Source organism: Podarcis filfolensis (genome assembly GCF_964270895.1).
Source record: "Podarcis filfolensis genome assembly, chromosome: 1".
Lineage (NCBI taxonomy): Eukaryota > Metazoa > Chordata > Lepidosauria > Squamata > Lacertidae > Podarcis > Podarcis filfolensis.
In genome coordinates this window covers 49699028-49722676 of record NC_139604.1, presented here as the reverse complement: position 1 = coordinate 49722676, position 23649 = coordinate 49699028, and the positions used below count along the sequence as shown (strand labels likewise).

At 48.3% G+C, this 23649-nt stretch overlaps 1 protein-coding gene and 1 long non-coding RNA gene across 3 annotated transcripts in view; both read left to right on the top strand.

Annotated features, from left to right (window-relative positions):
* Positions 1 to 19574, top strand: part of IGFBP2 (insulin like growth factor binding protein 2) — a 71810-nt gene extending 52236 nt beyond the window's left edge. The window contains exons 2-4 of one of the 2 annotated variants that reach the window (XM_083585849.1): positions 2363 to 2553; positions 6707 to 6847; positions 16792 to 19574. In XM_083585849.1, coding sequence (XP_083441975.1) covers positions 2363 to 2553; positions 6707 to 6847; positions 16792 to 16959 — 500 coding nt within the window. In that variant the 3' untranslated portion in view covers positions 16960 to 19574. Of the gene's footprint in view, positions 1 to 2362; positions 2563 to 6706; positions 6848 to 16791 lie in introns of both variants that reach the window. The other variant, XM_083585848.1, reaches the window with a different exon arrangement.
* The window catches only part of LOC310749485, a 465633-nt gene that overhangs the window by 149518 nt on the left and 292466 nt on the right, over positions 1 to 23649 (top strand). The gene's annotated exons all lie outside the window — the stretch shown is intronic.

The window sequence follows — 23649 nt, the reverse complement described above, 5'->3', positions numbered from 1 at the left end:
AACCAAGGTTCCACTGTACTGGTTGATTGTTGTTTTAAACAAAACAAACTCAACGTGATACAATAAAAACACATATATACAAGGGACTTCATGATCTTGGGCTGGAAGGAAGCTACCTTGGTAAGTACCCAGCAGACTATTTTAGGCTAGATGGTGGTAATAATTTGAAACTTTTACCATGGTGGACAGGTGAGCCATATGATACCATTGGATTGGACAGCCCAGGCATTAAAGCGCAACAAAATTGGACCCTGGTCTTCTATGAAGACTTGATCAAAGGAACTATGCCAGTTGCATGCCAAGCCAATCTCCAAATTCCAGCAACAGATTGCAGGGATTTGGGGTTGGAGAACACATACTCCAGGTCTGATTCCTGGTATGGCTCCAGCTCAGCCCTGGGAGAACTGTGAAAATGCAGCTGAATTTGTCACACTAATTGTGAAAAACTGGGCAGCACTGCTAGCCATACTTTCCAACTGTGCCATATTTAGGGGTCATACGGGCCAGAAAGACAGTTGAGGTTCTGCATAAGAGATTTGGAGCAGCTGGATCTTTGCCAAACCACAGTCAACAGTTGTCCGGAATTTTTGATGTTTCCATGCATGCTCCTACACCAGCCAGGTGAGGTCAGGCTTTGGCAGCCAATCTGTACTGAGCCTCATCATAGAAACACATAGAAACCGCCTGTAAAAAGTCTGGTCTGGAGTTGGCGACATCCAAACAGCTACTGGTCCAAATTCAGCTGACTTCTGTTGAAATCAAAACTAGATGTCATAGGTTGCTGGTTAAGGCAGAATGGACTAGGCCAAATGTTCACTGGCTCTGATCTTTCTGGGTCAGAAATAGCAGCTTCAGTGAAATAGAACTAACTCATGACATAGCCAATCAGATTTGTCTGTAGGGCAAAAAAAAAAGTTCACATTTTGACACATTGAAGAAACAGTTGAAATTTTTGCTTGGAAGTGTTGATGAAGGTACCAGAACAAGAGACCTTTTTCCACGCTGCCTCACCCCCCAATCATTAAAATCATGAATATTTTCAGCTCAGCCATGACTTGAATGATGACCTGTCCTTCCCTTCCTGGCCTTTCATTAAGATCTTGTAGGGGAGCTTTACATTTGTTATACAATCTTGTATATTTGATTTCAGTTACATGATGAGAGAGTGAATTTGTTTATAAACAATACAAAGCCTGCTTTGTTATGTTGCTCTTTTTTTGTATTCTTGGCGTGATTTCTCATCTAGTTGCTTTCTCCCTTTTTTGGTTCTCTTTACTTATTTTCCAAAATGGGCCTCTTTTTTATTATTATTTAATTAGAGTCCTTAGGGGTAATTATTTGACCCTCAACCCCCGCCCCCCGTCCCCTTGAGCCACTTGGCCATGTTCAGCTCAGATTCTGCTTTGGAACCTCTTGAAAGCCTGAGGGTGACAGGTCAGGAATAAACTTGGCCCACAGTATCTGAGCGGGGGGGGGGGGGAGAGGATAATCAAAGGATAGGGTGTTGCTAAAAGACCAAGATGCTTAGCTTATCCATTAAAAAAAAATCTTTCTCCTTACAGTATAAATGGGACATGATGTTCTGAATGCTTAGCCAAATTGTCTCCTGCGGTTCAGACATGTGCGACTTCTGATTTGAAATAAATGCATTATTAAATACTTTTGACAATTTGTGTAACCAAGCATTTAAAGGCTGGAACGGGGTGGGGGAAGTGTTTCCTCAAAACAGAAGCTCCGCCTTGCCTTGGCTGCTCTGCAGGGGGAGTTTTTTGGAATCTCACACAGCTGGGATGCCACCTCCACATAGCTGTGACTGGAGTTCATACCCCATGCTGAGAGCCAGAGTGGTGTAGTAGTTAAGAATGGTGGACTCGTAATCTGGTGAACCGGGTTCGCTTCCCTGCTCCTCCACATGCAGCTGCTGGGTGACCTTGGGCCAGCCACACTTCTCTGAAGTCTCTCAGCCCCACTCACCTCACAGAGTGTTTGTTGTGGGGGAGAAAGGGAAAGGAGATTGTTAGCCACTTTGAGACTCCTTAAAGGGAGTGAAAGGCGGGATTACAAATCCAAACTCTTCTTCTTCTTCTCACTGTGGGCCTGTGGGGATTTCCCCCATTTGTTCCATTGTGGGGATCTCTGGGCAGAGCATTTGGGTTCTGCGGCTAACATAACTAATACACCAGTGCTAATTTTTCTAGAAAAAGAGGTGCCGGAACTCACCATGAACAGTTCCCTTGTTCTCTTATAATGGCATTGGCGCCCACCTGAGAGATGCTGGAACTGGGTTTCGGCTGGAAAGAAGCCTTGCTGATGCCCCTTTTCTTTCTTCTCCCACCCTCCATTTCTTTTTTTGTCTGTGTAGATGAGGAACATACTGAAGTATCTATTGCAGAGAATGTGGTGGATGCCGCCTCCAGTGTGGTGAGTGGCAGTGGACGGATAAAGCCCCCTAAAAATGGCAAGGAGTTCGCCGTCATCCGTGAGAAGGTGAATGAGCAGCAAAAACAGCTGGGCAAGCCTACCAAGCACCACCTCCACTCGCCATCAGTCAGGGTGAGTGAGGTAAACAACGGGTGCGGGAGATGGTCTTCAAGTCCCTGGAAAGGGTGCAACATGTTGTTATTCTTTGGGGTGGGGACTATATGTAGTTAGAAGATGATCACATGATGAGCTTTCTCTCTAGCTGTCAGAGGCACCCCTGCCCTAGTCTCCATTAGTAGCTGGAGGAGACTTGCAGAGAGTGAAGAACGTGCTGTGAGTAGAGGAGTGGGAGCTTCTCCCATCGTCTGGACCCCCTAGGAAACTCAACAAACCTGCTGGAACTGGGTGTGGGGAGTGTAGCTGAATGGGACACAGCTGTTGGGCTACCTGAGAAAGTACCAGCCACTTTGAGCCTGTCCATAAAAAGGAAGTCTAGAGTGAGAAACTAGGGTGTTGTCCGCTGTTTCCAGGAACTCTTCTCATTGTGAGACTTTTGTGGGCGAGCTGAGAGTTTCTTTGATCCCTGAGTGAGTACCCAGAGATTGAGAGGTTGAGCCACAGAGTTTCTGGTTGTCAAATGAATAACGTTCATTGTGTGAGACTGAATTCTACTCACCTCTCCCGTCATAAACAGTACTGAAGGTTACATCGGGGCCAGGCCATGGGAAGAGATGAGACAGCACAGCGAGGAGGAAAATAGAGCCAAACAAACAGAACACGAGATACCTCTTCATGAGATTGATGCATTTTGGCAGGGCTCAGGAGGAGGACTTTGCCACACAGTTGTCATTCAGGATTACAGCTCGCATCATCAAACAGAGTGCAGGGATAATGCCTATCAATAGCTTTTCTAATTTAGCTTTGGATCCTCTTCCCCCACTTGTCGGGTGGAACTGATGCCACATAAGCTTTTGGTCTTATAGCCACAACTCTTGGAGGCTCCCAGAGCAGCATTGCTTTGATGCCTCCAGAGCAGTCTTGGTGCTGTTGCTGCTGCTGCTGCTACTGCTTTTCCTGGGGTTTTCCATTCTCCTGCTCTGTGCTTTTAATTGCCGCACTCACGCTGGTCTAGTTGGCTTCACTGTTCCCTGACGGGCCGGGTTCCAGGCAGAGTCCGAGCGGCTGAAAGGTACTCAGGATGCTTTCTTGGACAGAAACTGGTGGACCGGAGTGTTAAAATTGGTTTTCAGAGTCTCTTCAAAGCAATTGCGGGCTGCATTTAGGGACCTGGCATGCTGTCAGCTTGTTGGTGGCCTTTGCAATCATGAAAACCAAAAGAGGAGGACAGAGTACTGGTGGCCCAATCAGATAAGACACATAGCTCTGATTATAACTTATGGAATACTGTAGAGTCGATAAGCTAAATAAAACCACCCACCCAGAACAGGGAAAAGAACCGTGGCAATTGATCTGTGAAAGATTCCTTGCCCAGCTATTTGCCCAGAACAAGATCTACCACTGATATGAAGATGGCTGGAGTATTAAGGAGTAAGCCCCACTGGACATGTCTGAGTAAGCATGCTTAGGATTGTTCTGAAAGTTTGCATTCTTTTTATAGGCTGTAAAATTTTAAACCTTGAACAGCAATGGATCCCAACCATCATACTATGTGTTTCCTGGTCTGGGGTCTATTGGCGGGATTATGGAGTGTCTCAGTAGGATGATTTCATTATGTATGCCAGGTAGTGTTAAACATTGCAGCTGGGGCAGCAACTTTCTGTGCATGGTTGATACCTTAAGAGAGCCATGGTAGCTGAAGAGGACCCCATATACAGTACATGACCAAATGCCACTGGGAATTAGAAGGTAGCATCGGGGTGGTGGGAGAGCTTAATCTCTCACAGTACATGCATATTAGCTTGCAGAGCAGCGAATCAAGACGTATACAAAATGGTAATGTTTGCCCTCCGTGATAACTGGAGGAACTGATTTTGTGCACACTCCCGGACTGGATATTACAACCTGAGGCAATATAAAATGTCACATTACCACCAGCAGCATAGCCAGGGATATGTGTATATATAAACTGTGTGCTAAAAATATCCCAATTTTTGGGCCACACTATAGCCTAACATCCAAGCCAAGAGGAGCTGAATTCTGCTGTCTGTACATCACTATGCAGAGCAGGAACATGTTATGTGGATTTTCTTTTTCTGCAGCATTTCTTCAGAGGCTACCATTAGCCATGGGGTAAAGGGGTAAAGAGTAACACACAGTGCCATAACTTTGCTTCCTAACTATTGGAAACTCTTTACAGCACCCTCTGCCTCTTTTGATTTCATCAGTTGTTTTCCCATTCAGTTCCTATTTTTCCACAGCCCAAAGAGTCAGGAACATGTTACCGTTGTTGTTAAGAAAATAAAAGTTGAGAGATCTCAGAGAGCTGAACTCCGTGGCAAATAGCAAGACTGTATAGTATGATCACAAGGATAGCTCAGTTGGTTCGAGCGTGGTGCTGATAATACCAAGGTTGCAGGTTCGAGCCTCATAAGGGACAGCTGCATATTCCTGCATTGCAGAGGGTTGGACTAGATGCTCCTTGGGGTCCCTTCCAACTCTTCTGATTCTAAGAATCCCAGAACACACCAGTGCCCTTCTTAAAACTGTACAGGAGCCTAGTTGGGGGGTGTTTTGCCATGGGTTCTCCCTATGTGCCCCCTAGCATTTAAAAGGCTGCAATCACATATGATCAACCTTGGAAAGACCCATGTGATCAAGCGTCTCCATGCGGGGAGGGCTGATAAGGACTGCCTGAGCCCCTCTATCCCAGCCCAATGATCCAGAGGATCCCTGTTAGTTGTCCCCCTGTGTTACAGAGCCCTGACCAACCTCAGCTACAATCGGGCATTTACTGTGATGAGTCCCACAAGATAAAGCAGAGATTCCACAGGCATCCTTGGGCATCTCTTGAAAACTTTTTAATGCAGACAGTCAATTGCAGCTGTATAATTTTTATCTTTGATTGGCCAACTGCCTTAAAGACTATCTGTATTTTTGGTTTTTTTTTAATTGGTGTTTTATATGTTAGCATTGCACACTTCTGTGACATTCTAAGATATAGCGGTATAGAAATAAATCCATCATAGGAGCGTCATAAGAGGTTCTCTGCTATGGAGAACAACCCTCGAATGTCTGAAGGGCACCATATTCCCATCGCAGCACTGTGGTTCTTAGAAGTGTTTCCATTCTTCCCAGTGTATACAGGCAGTTGGTGGGTTAATGCCATCAGTGGCATATTCCCTATAGTGGTGCTAAACTCAAAATTTAGCCAGTTAATATGAAGCTGTAGGTTCTCTTTCTACCTCTCCGGTCACTCTTCAGAATAGTGTTCAAATCACAGGAGGGATGATCAGCCTGGTACCCATTACTATTTTAGGAGGTTTTAATGATTTGTCCAAAATTGGTGGAACATGAAGATTGGGGTTTGTGGGTTTCATTTTTTTATAAAACAAAAAACTATCTTTTTATTCCCATAGTTTGAGCAGCTACTCATTGGTGCTTTTTCATAAGTGTAGTGGATGTAGATTTCTATCCAGTGTTTGAACTTGGTTTTGAGGCTATAAATCAAAGTTCCCCCCGAGAAGAGGTTGAATTTGATCAACTTAAGTTTGCAATTTTACTGGCACAGGGAGAATCTCCATGGAAATTGGGCATGTAACTACCCTTCTATGATTCTTCTAAGAAAGAAATGGTAGAAAACTGTCTTAAAGCACAAATATTTGCAAAGAGCTCTCCATAGTTTTTCTTCCCAGCCCTGTCTAAAAAGAAGTATATTCAGAAGACCAAAAAATCATCCTTGTTACATTATCCCCTTGTATCGTTTTTGTTTTCATATCCATTAATCAAAGACGATGCAAGCCAGTTATTTCAAATCGATTGACACGGAGTGACACGAGCTGCATATATACCAAGTTTGTTGTGTCTTTGGGCCTTGGGCAAATCACCATTGGGTCATAACACTTTGATCCTTTCTGGCAAATGTTCAACAGCCTTGAGACAGTATGACTACAGGCGGAGTGAGGTGTGCTAGAATACTTTTTCTGATGCTTTGGGATGAAAAGGAGTCAGGCGTGGGTTTTGGGGTGGAACCTGCATAGCTACCCTAAGCAAGAACTTAAATCCCACATGTGTCAGAAGGTGAAAGCCATTGTTGTCTCCATTGTGCCAACTGGGCCCTGCCTGATGTCCTCATTTGTTTTTCTTCTGCTTTCTTGACCATTTGCAGACCCCCTGCCAACAGGAATTAGATCAAGTCTTGGAACGCATCTCAACCATGCGCCTGCCAGATGAACGCGGTCCGTTGGAGCACCTCTATTCCCTAAATATCCCAAACTGCGACAAGCAAGGCCTTTACAATCTCAAACAGGCAAGTGCAGAGAGTGATTGGGGGCAGGGTCCTTCAGACAACTGTCATTTGAGGGATCACCAGTCCTGATCAAAGTATGCAGGGTGGTTCAGCCGGATCTGGTTTTTGCAGGTCAGCATGTCTAAACAGAGATCAGCATGGGCAGCACAGGACTCTTGGCATGTTTGAATACCATATGAATATCCTTTCGGAATTGGGCCAAAAGGACATCTGGTTCTGTCTAGCAAGATGCTCTCTAGCAGCCAACACAGTGCTCTTCAGAACCTACAATTCCCATAATCCATGGCCATTGGCCATGTTGGCTGAGGCTGATGGGGTTAGGAGTCCCAACAACATTTGGAGGGCACCACATTGGCTACTGCTGCTCTTAAAGCTCATGGGGAAATCATAATGGTGTGAGAGAAAGCCCCACTTTTCCTGTTGTTTGTTTGCCCAGTGGCAGAAATTGCCTGCTTTCCTCCAACCAGTCTTACAGGTCCCAAGCATGTACTGTATCTGGAATACAGAATGGTTGTATGAATCCTAAATCTGGTAGATACATCTACCAGTCTTCCTTTCAGCTTATGTGCCACTCGACAACAAGCATATTTCATTTCAAACCTTGTTCTGAAACTCAGTGTCCACTCATGAGCAGGAATGAAATAAGAGTTCAGTTGACCTCTTGGTTGAAGTTTATCAGGGGGTGGGAGGTCAGGATGCCAAGCAGGCCTCGTGGAAATGATTCTGTGTAATCACTTGGGCATGGGACTGTGACAACAATGGCGACCTTCTGAAGGTAATGGGGCTCTCCTGGTCAGCAGGCAGCAGCTGCACTTCTAGGTTAGCAGCTGACCTTGTATCACATCCCATGTTCAATCCAGAAACTCAACTTTTGGTTGAAGATAAAGGACACCAAAAATATGCCTGCCAGTTCTTTGAAACGGCATTTGAGGGGACTTCAGCTCACAAAGTTTTGAGTTTGCAGGCAATGCTGCGTGGATCAAGCTCTAAGGGCTTCTGGACCCTGAATCCTGCTGACCCAAGCAATAAGGCGTAAGAGCAGCAGCAGCTCTCAGGAATATGGAGCCAGGAGTATACTTCTAGTCAGCGGCGGAGGAAGCCACTCAGGCGGAGGAAGCTCGCCCAGGGCGAGCCATCCATAGGGGCAGGGTAAGGGTGGGGCCTCTGGAGTCTGCCTGCCTCCTCCCACTCAGCCGCCCTACAGCTTGGGGGAAGGCAGCAAGTGGACCATTTGGGCAGCATGGAGCCTGCGTGGCCCAGGAGACATGCGTGGCTCAGGCACGCTGCAGGCCCCACGGTGAGTGCCACCCAGCATTTTGTCACACACCCCTCAGTGGTGACACCCAGGGTGGCCCGCATCCACCACACCCCCCTTCCCCCTGTTTCTGGTCTCATCTGGTGTCTCTTAGCGGGAGCACCTGTTATTCTCTAAAGGTTGACTTGGCATATGTATCTGTCAGGGAATCAGGAGCAGGAGCACTGGGGAGAGAGGATTGGGAGAGCGAAGGGGAAGAATCCGAGGGCAGCGTAGGGGAGTATGACAGTGGCCCGAGAGATTCCATGAGCTTCTCCAGCGAATCAGAAGATTCCCAGAAGGGGGCGCCGATGGTCAGGGCAAGGGGGGTCCCAGGGGGGACGCACCAGAAACAAGGAGCCAGAGGGGAACCCCAAAGCAGCAGTGGAGGATCAGGACCAGTTTCCCCACCAGAGCGTAGTGGGGGGGAGGAGTCACATGTGTCAGGAGCAGTGTCTCCTCCAGAGAGGGAGTCAGGGCTGACCACGCCTCCAACGGAGGGGAGGTCAGTTGCAGCTAGCCCCCCCGATGGGGGAAGCAGTGACAGCAGCAGTGGAACGGTCAGGAGGAAAGTTGCTGGCTGGGCGCGCGCGCCAAGTTCAAATGTGCAGGCGCGCGGAACAGCAGGAGACCCGGATGGGGAACCAGCTCCTAAAGCCCGCCGGAGGGAGGGAGAAGGCTCAGGGGAATCAGCGGGAGAAGAGGCTAGAAAGGGCGGAACCCCGGCGGGCAGGCGGACCCAGAGGAGGAAGGAGCAGCGGAGAAGGTGGAGCAAGGCTAGACTCTTAAATTGGTGTCAAGGGGGAGGAGACTCAGACGGAGCATCAGTGGTCTGACACTTTAGACGTGGGGCTGCGCGCTGCGGCTCTGGAAGTGAAACTGAACTTCAATAAAGGCTTTTATACTTAACAACGAAGCAGCGTTGGTCCTTTGTGAGCTGGGACCTAGGGTAGCCCTGACAGTATGCTCCGTCTCTCATAAAAACCTCGCAGCGTGAGTTGGTGCAGCGAGGGGCAAGACTTGGTGTTTTGCGAGCTCACGAAGATAGGCAAAGATGACTACAGAGAGCCAGGTGAAAGAACTGCAAGAAGCAGTCACGACGCTTTACGCGGAAGTAGCAGCATCCAGGAAAAGAGAAGAAGAAGCAGTAGCGCTCTGCCGGGATCTGCAAGCCAGGTGGGACCGTTGGGGGAAAGAGGGGCTGCCAGGACCCAAACCGGAGGGAGTTGGCCTCGGGAAGAGGGGGGGCAGCCTGGTGGCGCACTTTGATGGGAACCTGCAGCAATACCCTAACTTCAGAGCTGACGTGGTTTACGCGCTCAATTTGCTTCGGAAAGACTTTAGAGATGAGGAAGAGAAGGTGGGCTTCATAATCACTCATTTGCATGGGGAAGCAAAAGCGTGGCTGCGGAATTTGTGGCGCGAAAAAGACCCTGCCCTCAAAGATTCCGATGCATTTATCAAAGCTATGGACGCTTGCTTTAAATCTACGGTAGATGTAGATATTGCTCGGAGGGAAATGCATGGACTACAGCAAGGGAAAGCGACGGTGAGGCAGTATCACTCGCGCTTTTTTGCCTTACTGAACGTGCTGGGCTGGGAGAAGGACTCCATTGCTGTCAGAGACCTGTTCTGGGAGGGGCTAAGTGGAGAGGTGAAAGATGAACTGGCAAGAGGAGAAAGACCCCAAAATACCCAAGAAGTTGCCCAAAGAGCGTTGGCAATTGGTGTGCGCCTGGAAGGACGTAAGGGAAGCACCCCAGCCAGGACAACCCCTTTCTTTCCCAGAGAGGCGGGGCGGGCGCTGTCCATGCCTCCTTTGGGAAGGGGAGAAGAGCCGATGGAGATTGGTGGTGCAAGGGCTCAGACTGCCAGCAGAGCCCAAACACCGGGAGCAGTCAAGGGGAAGGCTCCTAGAGGGACCAGGAAGTGTTACATCTGCGACAGTGCACAGCACATGGCCAAAGAGTGTCCCCAGAGGCTCCAGAAGCACACTGCAGCCTCAGCAACAGTAAAGGGAACAGGTGAGCAGCTGAAACAGCTGCAGGGGGAAGAAGAAGCCTGGTTGGAAACAGAGCCACTGGGGCCCAACCAGGCAAGTCAGTGAAGCAGTCCCCAGAGATTTTACAGCCCACAGACCCCCTCCCACCCAAACCAGTGGTGCAACTCACCGCATCGCTCCAGTTGCCCAATGGGCACACCATGCAAGTACCAATAACCATTGACTCTGGGAGCAACGCAGACTTTATTGGAGTGGACTTTATCAAGCAACATCGCATAGCACTCATGCCAGCCACGATGCCCCTAAACGTCGTCACGGTCGATGGCAGGAAGCTACTGGGAGGAGAGGTGGTACAGCAAACACCACCGATGGTGATGCAAATTGGAAACCACCGCGAAGTCATCAGCTTCAACGTCACCCACCTGTCGGACACGCCCATAGTGTTGGGTATGAGTTGGCTGGATAGGCACAGCCCGGCATTGGCATGGTACCAGCGGCAGTTGACCTTCTGTTCCTCCTACTGCGCAGAACACTGCATCCAGACCCGCCAGGAGGAGGAGGGGCAAGAGGATGAACCGCAGCTACACCTAGGCATGGTGCAAGCGGTACCCAACAAGTACAAGGAGTTTTTGGAGGTCTTCTGCGAGAGGGAAGCGGATAAGCTGCCTCCCCACAGGCCTTACGACTGCAAGATTGACCTCCTGCCGGGAGCGACGCTGCCGACTGGGAAACTGTATTCCATGTCTGAAGATGAACTGCAAGAACTCAGGGAGTTCATAGATCACAACTTGAAGCGGGGGTTCATCCAAGAATCTAAAGCAGTGGGGGGCAGTCCCGTGTTTTTCGTGAAGAAGAAGGACACGCCCCAACGGAGACTCATAGTTGATTTTAGGACCATAAATTCCAAAACAAAGCCCGCAGCATTCCCCATGCCCAAGATCGACGACCTGCTCGCGACGGTGAGGAAGGGACGGATCTTCACCAAGTTGGATCTACGAGGGGCGTACAACCTTATACGCATGCGGGAGGGCGATGAGTGGAAGACAGCCATGTTTACACCTTTAGGCACCTATGAATATCGCGTAATGCCTTTTGGTCTGCAAAATGGCTCCCATACCTTCCAAGCTTTCATGCATCACGTGTTAGCGGGACTCCTCTACAAGAAGTGCGTCTGCTTCCTGGACGATATCCTGATCTTCTCGGAATCGCAGGAGGCTCACGAGAGGGACGTCAAGGAGGTCCTGCAGAGGCTACGGGAGCACAGACTTTACGCCAAATTAGAGAAGTGCCAGTTCGACATGACGGAGGTGGATTTTCTGGGCTACAAGCTGTCCGACAAGGGACTCGCCATGGACAGCGCCAAGGTCCGCGCGGTGTTGGACTGGAAGAGCCCGCGCAATCGGAAGGAGGTCCAGAGGTTCGTCGGCTTCGCCAACTTTTATCGCAAGTTCATCAAAGGGTTCGCGAAGGAGACGGCGGCCATCACGGACACCCTCAGCTCCAAGAAGAAGAAGTTCACCTGGACGGACCAGGCGGAGCAGTCCTTTCGGAGACTCAAGCGTCTCTTCGCGTCCGAAGAACAGCTGCTACATGTAAACCCCAGCAGACCAATGAGGGTTGAGACGGACGCCTCAGACAGAGCAGTGGGGGCCGTCCTGTTGCAGCAAGATCCGCAAGGGGAATGGAGGCCGTGCGCATTCTACTCCAGGAAACTCAGCAAGGCGGAACAGAACTACACCATCTGGGACAGGGAGTTGCTGGCCATTCATGCAGCTTTCAGGGCGTGGCGGCACTTCCTCGTTGGAGCCAGACACACAGTGCAAGTCCGCACGGACCATAAGAACCTGGAGTACTGGCGCACGGCGCGGTTCCTGAACCAGAGACACATCCGCTGGGCGGAGTTCTTTGCGGATTTCGATTTCCGGATAGAATACATCCCGGGAGACAACAACGTCATGGCGGATGCACTATCCAGGAAGCCGCAGTATCTCGAGGAAGCGGCGCCGGTGGCGGCCAAGCACATTTTCGCACCGAAAGCGTGGGCGTGCGCTTCAGCTGCCGTGGACCTGGACGCGGTGCGTCGAGCGCTGCAGACGGATTCGTTCGCACAATCCAAGATGGAGGAGGTGCGAAGAGGCACAGCGAAGGACGACGAGTTCCAGATACGAGACGGACTGCTCATCCGCAAAGGGGCTCTCTACGTGCCCGGAGACGACCTCCGCGCGAAAGTCTTGCAGCAGCTACACGACGCGCCCAGCGCTGGGCACTTCGGCAAGGACAAAACGGCGGAATTAGTAACCAGAGACTTTTGGTGGCCCAAGGTGAGGGGAGAAGTCGCGGATTACGTCTCCAGGTGTGACACCTGCCAAAGGGCCAAGCCAGTACACAGGAAGCCAGCGGGTCTACTAGAACCCCTACAGACGCCGCTCGAACCGTGGGAGAGAGTGGCCCTGGACTTTGTCACAGATCTGCCCAGCTCGCGAGGCAAAACAGCGGTGCTCGTGGTCGTAGACATGTTCACCAAGATGGCACACTTTATTCCGTGCGCGAAGGTGGCCACAGCGGAACAGACCGCCAAGCTGTTCATAGACCACGTGTTCAAAGCTCACGGCTTGCCGCGGTCCATCCTGTCCGACCGGGGTCGCCAATTCGTCTCGAGCTTCTGGCAGAAGCTGCTGGGCATCCTGAACGTCAAGATCAACTTAGCGTCGGCACGACACCCGCAGACCAACGGACAAGCGGAGAGGGTCAACGCCATCATGCAGCAGTACCTGCGATGCTACGCCAATCAACAACCCTCGACCTGGGTGGACTACCTACCGCTGGCCGAGTTTGCCTACAACAACACGAAGCACGGGTCTACGGGAGTGACACCGTTCTTCGCCAATAATGGGCGGCATCCCAGAACTTTCCCAGGGTTAGAGACGAAGGGGGAGGGGGAGCCAAGGGGAGCAGAGCACTTAGCAGCAGAGTTACAGGAGGTCCACGAGCAACTCCGCAGGCAATTGGAACTGGCGAAACACGCCTACAAAATGCAGGCAGACAAGCACAGGAGGGTCGGGGAGGACATCCAGGTGGGGGACTGGGTCTGGTTAGCAGCCCAGGCAGTGCCGGCCAGGACGCTAGCTAAGAGGAAGCTCAAGCACAAGCAGCTGGGACCTTACCAGGTCGCGGCGCAAATCAATCCAGTGGCCTTCCGGTTGACACTCCCGGAGGGCTCCAGAATGCACCCAGTCTTTCATAGGTCAGTGCTCACACCCTACAGGGAACCCCACAGGTTTCAGGCGACAGGGAACGCGCCAGACACACTTAGTGAATCTCCGAAGAGGGAGGGGTCACGGAGGGCGACGCCACTCAACGAGGTCACGGAGATTTTGGACTCGAGGTGGGGGGAAGAGGGGGTGGAATACCTCCTCGCCAGGGAAGGTACCCCAGCCAGTGCCAACAGGTGGGTACCGTGCTATGCCGTGGAGGAGCACTATCTTAAAGACGAGTTCCATGCACTCTTCCCACACAGACCTATGCCGGCAGAGTATTTCGACGACTGGCTCTTCACGCCCACACTGTCAGCCAGTACGTTCCAGGGTTTTTCATCAGCTGAAGAGACGACGCCAGACACTAGCTCCTCGGAGGGGTCTCTCTCGGGGTTTGCCACAGACCGCTCCTATTGGTGGGACACTCAACCGGAGGTGGGGTGGCGCAGGGAGCTGCTGCGGGGACCTTTGCAAGCTGTCTCACCAGAGGTACCCGGGGGAGGGGAGGACATGGACGTGTTGGGGGAGGATCCTGGATTCGAGCACATCAGCAGAGAGATGGAAGCAGAGGAAATCGACGTCGACGAGCCCGTTGCGGTTGGGCCGGATCCAGTGGACCGGCTACACACCAGGGGGGAAGAATGGTATTCCGCACTCACACCCACTGGACTGGAGCACCCGGAACCCACACCCGAAGAGGGGGAGGGGGGAAGGGGGGGCTTCGAGGGGGGGATGGATGTCAGGGAATCAGGAGCAGGAGCACTGGGGAGAGAGGATTGGGAGAGCGAAGGGGAAGAATCCGAGGGCAGCGTAGGGGAGTATGACAGTGGCCCGAGAGATTCCATGAGCTTCTCCAGCGAATCAGAAGATTCCCAGAAGGGGGCGCCGATGGTCAGGGCAAGGGGGGTCCCAGGGGGGACGCACCAGAAACAAGGAGCCAGAGGGGAACCCCAAAGCAGCAGTGGAGGATCAGGACCAGTTTCCCCACCAGAGCGTAGTGGGGGGGAGGAGTCACATGTGTCAGGAGCAGTGTCTCCTCCAGAGAGGGAGTCAGGGCTGACCACGCCTCCAACGGAGGGGAGGTCAGTTGCAGCTAGCCCCCCCGATGGGGGAAGCAGTGACAGCAGCAGTGGAACGGTCAGGAGGAAAGTTGCTGGCTGGGCGCGCGCGCCAAGTTCAAATGTGCAGGCGCGCGGAACAGCAGGAGACCCGGATGGGGAACCAGCTCCTAAAGCCCGCCGGAGGGAGGGAGAAGGCTCAGGGGAATCAGCGGGAGAAGAGGCTAGAAAGGGCGGAACCCCGGCGGGCAGGCGGACCCAGAGGAGGAAGGAGCAGCGGAGAAGGTGGAGCAAGGCTAGACTCTTAAATTGGTGTCAAGGGGGAGGAGACTCAGACGGAGCATCAGTGGTCTGACACTTTAGACGTGGGGCTGCGCGCTGCGGCTCTGGAAGTGAAACTGAACTTCAATAAAGGCTTTTATACTTAACAACGAAGCAGCGTTGGTCCTTTGTGAGCTGGGACCTAGGGTAGCCCTGACAGTATCTCTCTGCTTTTTCCCTTTCTAAGGCTAGCAAGCATAATTTTTTTTTTTAATTTATTAGTCCTGCTGGACAAGCTGGGTGTGGACCTAAATGTAGGGTGTGGTTGTTTTGATGCCACTTTCCCCATTTGGGGGAGATGAAAGCGGCAACCTTGATTCCCCCAAGGTTCTAATTACCTTGCAAGGCCCACACCCCACAGCTGTGGCTAATCCCCCATAAATGAATTAGTTCCCTAAAGGGATTTAGCTGTGCTGAGTGAAGCTTGCTCTTCACACTGCCTTGTCTTGCACCAACATTTTCCATCGACTCAGGAAGCAGGCAGGTACATACATAGTTTGGACCTGTACAGCCCTTGCCCGTCATGTTCATCCCTGCCGCAAAGAGAAAAAGAAAAACAGTATTGCCTGAAGTTTGATTGCTCACACTGGTATTACAGACACATGTATTTATAGATGCCTTGTTCATTTGCTTTCTATTAGTGCTATGCTTACTGGTTCAAGAGCTAGGATAGTCAAATCCTTCTTAGCAATGAATCTGCTAAGGATCTTCAGGACAAGTCCCAGTCTCTGAGTCTCAGTTTCCTTATGCATTAAATCGAAATGTCAGAGGCCTGCAAGTTGTCCTAGCCAATGAGTATAAGAATTGCTCATCGTTTTTTGCATTCCGTACGCTGAGATCTTTCTGTGGCCTCAACCTTGTTATGTATGCATTAACTCCACTGCTAAACACTTTACTGCTGAATTTCTCTTTTGAAATGTCAAGTACTAATGACATAACTCCCCACTGTTGTCACATTTTTGCAGTTGATGCATGGTAGCATGTGAAAAGAGTGATCTTTGCTAAAATATACTGTTAGCAGAGTTTTTCCTTTTCAGACCACTCTTTCCCACTCCTTTCCATGAAGCTTCCCCTCCCTCTTTCCTTTGCCACACATGTTCCTCTCCCGTTTCCCACCAGGAAACTGGTATCACTGCTGCTTTTTAGGAAAGCTAATTTAAACCTTACATGTGGTCAGGGCTGTAGCTAGGGGGTGGCAAGGTGGGCACCTGCCAGGGGTGCAGATGATTGGGGGGGCGCAAAATCGGCTTAGAAATATGTCCATAAATATAAATATTGATTATTGCCTCATAAGAAATGGTTTTAAATAGAGGGTGAATTGAATGGGGGAGGGGGTTGGAGGAGAGGCAGAAAGAAAAGCTAATTTGTCCATAGCTAGAGGGTACAATCTGGATGGTTCTGCCAGGGGCGCAAGATCACCTAGCTACAGCTCTGCTTATGGTGAAATCTGTGAACACTCCAGGATCCCTGACGCTTATGAATCCTAGCCACAAGTTAAATCCACTGTAGAAGTAATGTGTGGGTGGGTGCAGAAGAAGCGTATCTCTTGCACACCTGTTCCTATATACCATTTGCACCAGATATGAGAAAGCCCCTACCAGAACATTTGCATCTTCTCAGACTTTCCCTAAATATGATGTTGGTCCCTTTAAAAAACCACAGGAGGTGGTTGTATATTTTGATGGGATGTATTGATGGGGTGTTACAGTGAAATTTCAATGCTCTCACTGCACAACAGTGGCAGGCAGTGATTTCCCTTGCATTCTTGCAGCACCTCCAGCCCACTGGTGCTGCTCTTAAAGGTGAATGGTGTAAACTGCTTCTTCCCTTCCCTGTCTGTGAAGGAAGAAAGCACTGTGTGATGCAGGGCATTTCGCTTTTTGTTTAGATAGCAGGCTGCTCTAAAACACTTGCCACTACCTGGCAGCTATAATGTCTGCATAACAGGCTTAGTCTGCCCTAAGCCAATGGTGTTCTCTTCTTCTCTCTCTTCCCCACCCCTTCTCCACCTTTAGTGCAAGATGTCGGTGAATGGCCAGCGAGGAGAATGCTGGTGCGTTAACCCTAACACTGGGAAAATCATCCAGGGGTCGCCCACTGTCCGTGGAGATCCTGAGTGCCACCTCTTCTACCCTGTGCATGAGCAAGAGGACCGGGGAGCGCATGCTTTGCATGTGCAATAGATGGACGTGTTCTCTCTCTTTCTCGCTCGCTGGCAGGCAGGCAGCTTGGCCTCTCGCCTCAGCGCTGGATTTTACATGGGTTTCAATGCATCTTATTTTTATCTCTCTCTCTCTTTTCTTGTATTCCAGAAGGTCCCGACATTTTGTGGGCTTCGTGTGCCTCCCAGTTGCTTGCCTTTAAATCCTTGGGGAAGAATTGCAAAGGGGCTTGGTGGCAGGGGTGGGGACGGGGACTGGTTTCTAAACCTTTAAAAAAATATTTTGCCTAAGAGGTTTCATGATTATTAGACCACTTGTAGCCTTGCAGCAAACAAGCAGGAGAAACAAGGCAGCTGACCTTCCCTCTTGGCTGTTGAATTGCTTACCCAGGCCTCTCCAAAGAACCCGGGTGATCATGCTGGATGGGAGAATAATTGCCCCAGCCCCCACCCGCCATACACACACACCAAAGACCAAAGATTGTAAATACTGCATGTTGCCTGCTACACACAGCCCTGACAACCTGTTCCCCTGTTATTGTGTGGGTTGTAGCATATATTGAGCGGGTAAAGAGAATCCTTGTCCAGCACATACTCAGTTGGAATTGCTACACAGAAAGCATATAGAATGGGAGGGAGCTACTTCCTGACACTAATTTCTTCCACAAGGCATTGCACTTGACATAGAAGTTCAACCCCTTCTCTTTCCCTGCCCTGGGAGCCTTATTCTTTAAGAATTTTGCACTTCTGGGCAACTTTCTATTCGGTAGGACCTTGTATTGCATTCAGTCTTGATGCATCCTAAGAAACACTAATACACAGAAAATATCAATGCTAGGCAGTCAACTCTTTCAGATCAGAGTTAAACTCAAAAGCAGGGAAGAGAGGGGTCAGGGATTGGGGGAAGAAGCTTAGAATTCAGTTGTTGTTATTCCCCCCCCTAAGAAGCAAAAACCCATTTAAAACCCACATTTTAAGCTGCTGCCAATGTCCCTCCTTCCTTTTGCGTGGGACCCAGGTGAGCAATGCAATATGTAAACAACACTTTATACGGTGTGCGGTAATCCCCCGAAATGCAGACTGAGAAGATGATGGACACACATGCATATATACACATGTACAGAATAATAATTAATATCTGGGAACTGGGGTGATGTGGTGTTGAATATGCCGTTCCCAAGAATAGATTGTGCTTCTCTGATATTATTTCAGACACTCTTGATTTGGCTTTTGTGTGGATCATGCAAATGCTGAAAACTGATTTAGCAACTGCATGAACAATTAGATTTTCTTTTATTATATATACCAATTTATATTTACAGGACAACTGCTAGGTTCATGTACTTAGTATAATCATTGGAGGTTGGGTGCTTTTGTTTTTTGAAATACAGTATTTTGAGGGGGGAAACCCAAGCAATATAGTTTCCACCCCTTTTCTGCAAACGTAATGAGTGTGCAGCAGGTGCTTTACTTTACCACCACGTTTTCACAAGTGGAGCAATTTCCTTGTCCTACCCGCCATCTTGGAAGAGAAGTGTCTTGAACCATTATGCAGCGGTTAGTAATTGGAGGTGATTTCAACTACTCTTATTATTCCCTCTCACCTCCATTGTGAAAATGAGGTGGTAAATGAACAGTGTGAAAACGCCACCACACACCACCCTAAAATAAATGACTCATAGAGATTGACTTTCTTAGTTGGGTTTTCCCACCCCCCGCGGCAGAGATTAGATGGAAGAAATGAGGTGAAATTTAAATGTTTAATGCGAAACAGTGCGAGCAGTCATTGAGTAGTTTGCTGGGTTATGCAGGATAGAGAAAACAAAGGTGTTGCAAAATGCTAGGTAAGTGTTTGTGGAATGAGGGTGCCTGCTCTGTGAGGAAGTACAGAACAAGGGCAACAATGCAAGTGGTTATGATGGAAATGGATCTCAAGTACACTGGAGACTTTTTAGGAGTGGACATTGTTCAATGACCATCCCATTAGACCATTTGGATAAAAAATATGGCACATTCTAGCCTGCTGTAATGATGGATGGATGAAATGAAGAGTCTTAATGTGGTGATGAGATTACCTTTTTAAGTACCAGGCAATTTTGCCTGACATTTCCCCAACCCATAGGCTCATAAAACAGAAAGTGGTATTGTTTTTGGGATTCCCCACACAGCAAGAAGGGAAAAAAAGAATCTCATTACTGCTTCCCATTTTCAATCTATTTAGCACCCACAAACATTAGTATTAGTGCCTTGATGGGGAACATCAGCTGCCTCTCAAACTTACCTTTAGCTACCTTTAGGTTCTTTTTAAGTACAAACCTAGAACTGTGGTGCATTCAGCATCAGTGAGGACATCAAAGCACCTCCCAAGTTCTGGGGGCATAAATGTATGTTTCTGTTTTTGTTGGGTTTTCCCCCTCTGAGAGGCATCCAGATTCCGTACACCTAGTAATTGTAAGGGGGCATGTGGTGCTCTTTGTGGTTGATACACATTGAAGAGGAATTTGAACATCACAAGCATCAGCTCACAACTGAAATTTGTACTCCTGTTTAGAAATCACAATGCTTTTTTTCTATTTTGTTTTGATTGCTAAATTGTGAGAAAGTTGGAATAAATTAAATGGGATGCCAAACAAAAAATGTGTTGTCCTGCAGTTTATTGTATTGTGTGCGGCCCAGGGCGAGATCATCAGCATTCACCAGGTAAGCCAGCTTAATGATACAGTGGTACCTTGGTTCTCAAACTTAATCCATTCCGGAAGTCCGTTCCAAAACCAAGGTGCGCTTTCCCATAGAAAGTAATGCAAAATGGATTAATCCGTTCCAGACTTTTTAAAACAACCCCTAAAACAGCAATTTTACATTTATTTTACTATCTAATGAGACCATTGATCCATAAAATGAAAGCAATACCAATGTACTGCAGTCACAGAATCAATCAATCAGTAGCTGAACTGGGCTCCACACAGTCACAAAAACGAAACAGAAAGAGCCGCAAATACAAAAAATGCAAAATAAATAGCAAAAACAGACAGACCTCAGCGTAACACTCAAAACGGAAGTGTGACACTCCAAACAGAGCATGTTCGGCTTCCCAAAAAAATTCACAAACCGGAACACTTCAGGGTTTGCAATATTTGGGTTCCAAGTTGTTTGAGTATCAAGGCGTTTGAGAACCAAGGTACCCCTGTAAATTACAAACACTGCTCTCATTAGGCATCACTACAGTGGTACCTCTGGGTGCGAACGGGATCCATTCCGGAGCCCCGTTCGCATCCTGAAGCAAGCGCAACCCGTGTCTGCGCGGGTCACAATTTGCCCCTTCCGCGCATGTGCGTGACGTCATTTTGGGCGTCTGCACATGTGCAAGCGGCGAAACCCGGAAGTAACACATTCCATTACTTCCAGGTTGCCATGGAGCGCAATCCGAAAATGCTCAACCTGAAGCAACTTTAACCCGAGGTATGACTGTACACATCTTCAGCTGTTGATCCTATTTGTCTGCTCAGTAAGGGGTGTTGTTGTTCATGACCAGCTTTTTGTGTGATCTGTATGAGTTACCATCCACACAACAGGAGTGTGTCACTTTGCTCCCAGGTGCAAACACGTTTCTAATTGGTAGGACTGTCAGGGACAGTCTTGGTAAGGTAAATCTCCCTTGAAAAACAGTGGATAGCTCTACAAATTTAGCAGCATCTGTCCAGAAAAGACCAGACACATCTTGACACATACATTTGAAAGTGCATCACAAAAATTTGGCAAGGTAAATAACATGAAGGGGATTGATAGAACTTCAAGCTAAAATTCCACTGCCAAAATAGAAATAGCCTCTTTTGTCTGGGGAAGCCATGTACACACTAAAAAAAAACCCAGGCCAAATATGTCTTCAACCTCTTTCAGCATCTTTCCAAGAAGCTGGGGGCTAAGGACAACTAGGTAAGTACAGAAGGAGTTGCATGCTCTTGAATAAAGTTGTCTCAGCTCATTTATAAAATGAAAAGGCAAGATCAAATATAACAGAGGCCAGGAGGGAAATGGAACTAGTGGAACTGCAGCTCCCACATGAGGCCATTTGTAAAACTGAAGCTCAAGTATCACAGCAACCCAGCAGAGAAGAGATGTGTTTGTTATTTCCCATATAAATGCAACATTCCCCATGCATGCTTTTAATTTAGTTCTTACAAACTTCTTATTGATATACCATTATTCTGCGGTCAGTGACAGAGCAGGACTACATGTTACTTGTGCCAAAATGCCCTCACCGTATTATGCAAATATTTTCTTGTGGTTGAATAGAATGTTGGATTTAACCATAGAGTTTCTTTTCTGCAGGGTATGGAGGGGAGTCCTGGATGTGTTGCTCCTCTGGGCAGGATCAGTCAGATTCTCTTTTCCGTTCCAAAGTGTACTATAGCTAATGAAACAAAAACAAAAACCTACCACCTTGCAGCACGATAAACAGAAAAATAACCATGTAATGGAAGAGATCAGAAGAAATAACAAAGTTGGCTCCAATCTAGGACAAATCTCCTCAATGATAACCCCATCTCACCCTGTAGTGTACAGCAGTAGTTCCCAATTAGCTAATTACTGAGGACCCTCTATTTTTTCAAAAGCCAAACCACAGACCCCCTAGTCTTGGAAATTCTGATAACTCTATAGTAGTTGCCTGTGCAAACCTATTTTTTGAAGAAAATGTGGGGTAGCCCATAATAAGCAATGGGTTTTAGGTATACTAAAAAAAAAAACAGACCATAAAATTCATATTACTGTGCAAAAATCACAGTAATTCAGTTGGGAGACAGACATATTTAATGTTATTAATGAATAGTACAAGTGAACAAATTAGGATATGCCTAGCAGCTACAAAATGATGATGATGATGATACTTACTTACTTACTTACCAGCCACACATCTGTCTGGGTTGCCCCAGCCACTCTGGACAGCTCCCAACAAAATGTTCAAAACACACTAAACCTAAATGTGATGGGAGAAATCATGCTTCTTTTTGTGTTGAACAATCTCTTCCACATCCGGTTCAATATTTCCTACTTTTATTCTCAAATCTGGTTCAACATCAGGCCAGTTTCTATGTTGTTCTTCATATAACAAAATGTTGAAAATGTTGGTTCACAAAGATATGTGGAACAAAAGGGAACTAGATGTTTCAAAGCTAGATGTTCAGCTAACTTCTTATAATCAGCAAAAACTTTCACCCAGAATTGGTCCAGTCTACATTCTTTGAATGATTTCAATGAACCACCACAAGTGCATCTTGCTTTTCTGTAGATGAGAGCTGTTAGTTTTATATCACCACATTCAAAAGGATTCCTTATCCATGAGTTTTCAGGATTTGGTGCAGGGAAGTCATCTCTGAAGCTAGTCCTAAATCATGCAGGTGCCTAGTAATGTAATGTTTTCCTTCTGGTATCAATTCTTCGGCAGTGGCCTCCAGAAATGTCTCGTGTTGGGATGTTAGTGAGGCTACTACCTTCTACCTGGCTTGCTGAAAACCATAGTTTTTAAATCACTGCCTCAATCTTATCTTCAATGCAAAAAATATTCATATCACTACCTTGAAGGCTTGGTGTTGAGGGTGTTGAAGTATGTGAAAACATCTGCTAAGGAGGCTACAGTAGCCCTGTCGAGGACTCAGAAATCCTTCAAACTGCAGTAATAGCCACAAAGAAAAGCAGTTCCCAGCCCTGATCCTTCAGGCTATAACGGGTAGGCAACCTAAGGCCCATGGGCTGGATGCGGCCCAATCGCCTTCTCAATCCGACCTGTGGATGGTCTGGGAATCAGCGTGTTTTTACATGAGTAGAATGTGTCCTTTTATTTAAAATGCATCTCTGGGTTATTTGTGGGACCTGTCTGGTGTTTTTACATGAGTAGAATGTGTGCTTTTATTTAAAAAGAATCTCTGGGTTATTTATGGGGCATAGGAATTCGTACATCCCTTCCATCTGTGCTGGTCCCAGTTGAAAACATTTATGCACTGTGGGAGGTATCAACAGAATGGCTCATGTTAATTTCAATATGAGGGCTCGGACCCTTTTGTTCCATGACTGAATGGGAGAATGGCCACTTGCCTCTTTTAAGGAACTAGGTTTCAGGCTTCGATCTACCCTTAACATGTGCATGTAAGAAATTTTCACCTTCCTCTTGCACCACATCACCTTCCGGGTTCACTCATATATGCACGTGCAAGATCTACAAGAGGCCAAGACGGCAATCTCTATCCTCCCATAACAAAACAATGCTCCTCTGCCAGACGTGAAGCCACAATTACAAGACCATGGCCCTGTGTGAGAGCTGTGCACAGTGGAACCTCGAGTTGCGGACGTAATCCATCCCAGAGGCATGTCCGCAATTCAAAGTGTTCACATCCAGAAGTGCTGCGTCTGCGCACGGCACGATTTAGTACTTCTGTGCATGCACGAAGCACGATTTAGTGCTTCTGCACATGCGCAAGCGGTGAAACCCGGAAGTAACCCGTTCCGGTACTTCTGGGTTGCTGCAGGACGCAAGACGAAAACACGCAACCTGAGGTATGACTGTATTGGAAAGGCCCATGGACACTCCTGAACTGTAACGATCAGGTTGGCAAACCAGACCCTATACGGCTAGGAGAGTAAGAAACAGTACTTCCATCTCTGCACATACCCAGTAACTCTATGCATAGAAATATGTACACATTCCCCTTGGCCAGAG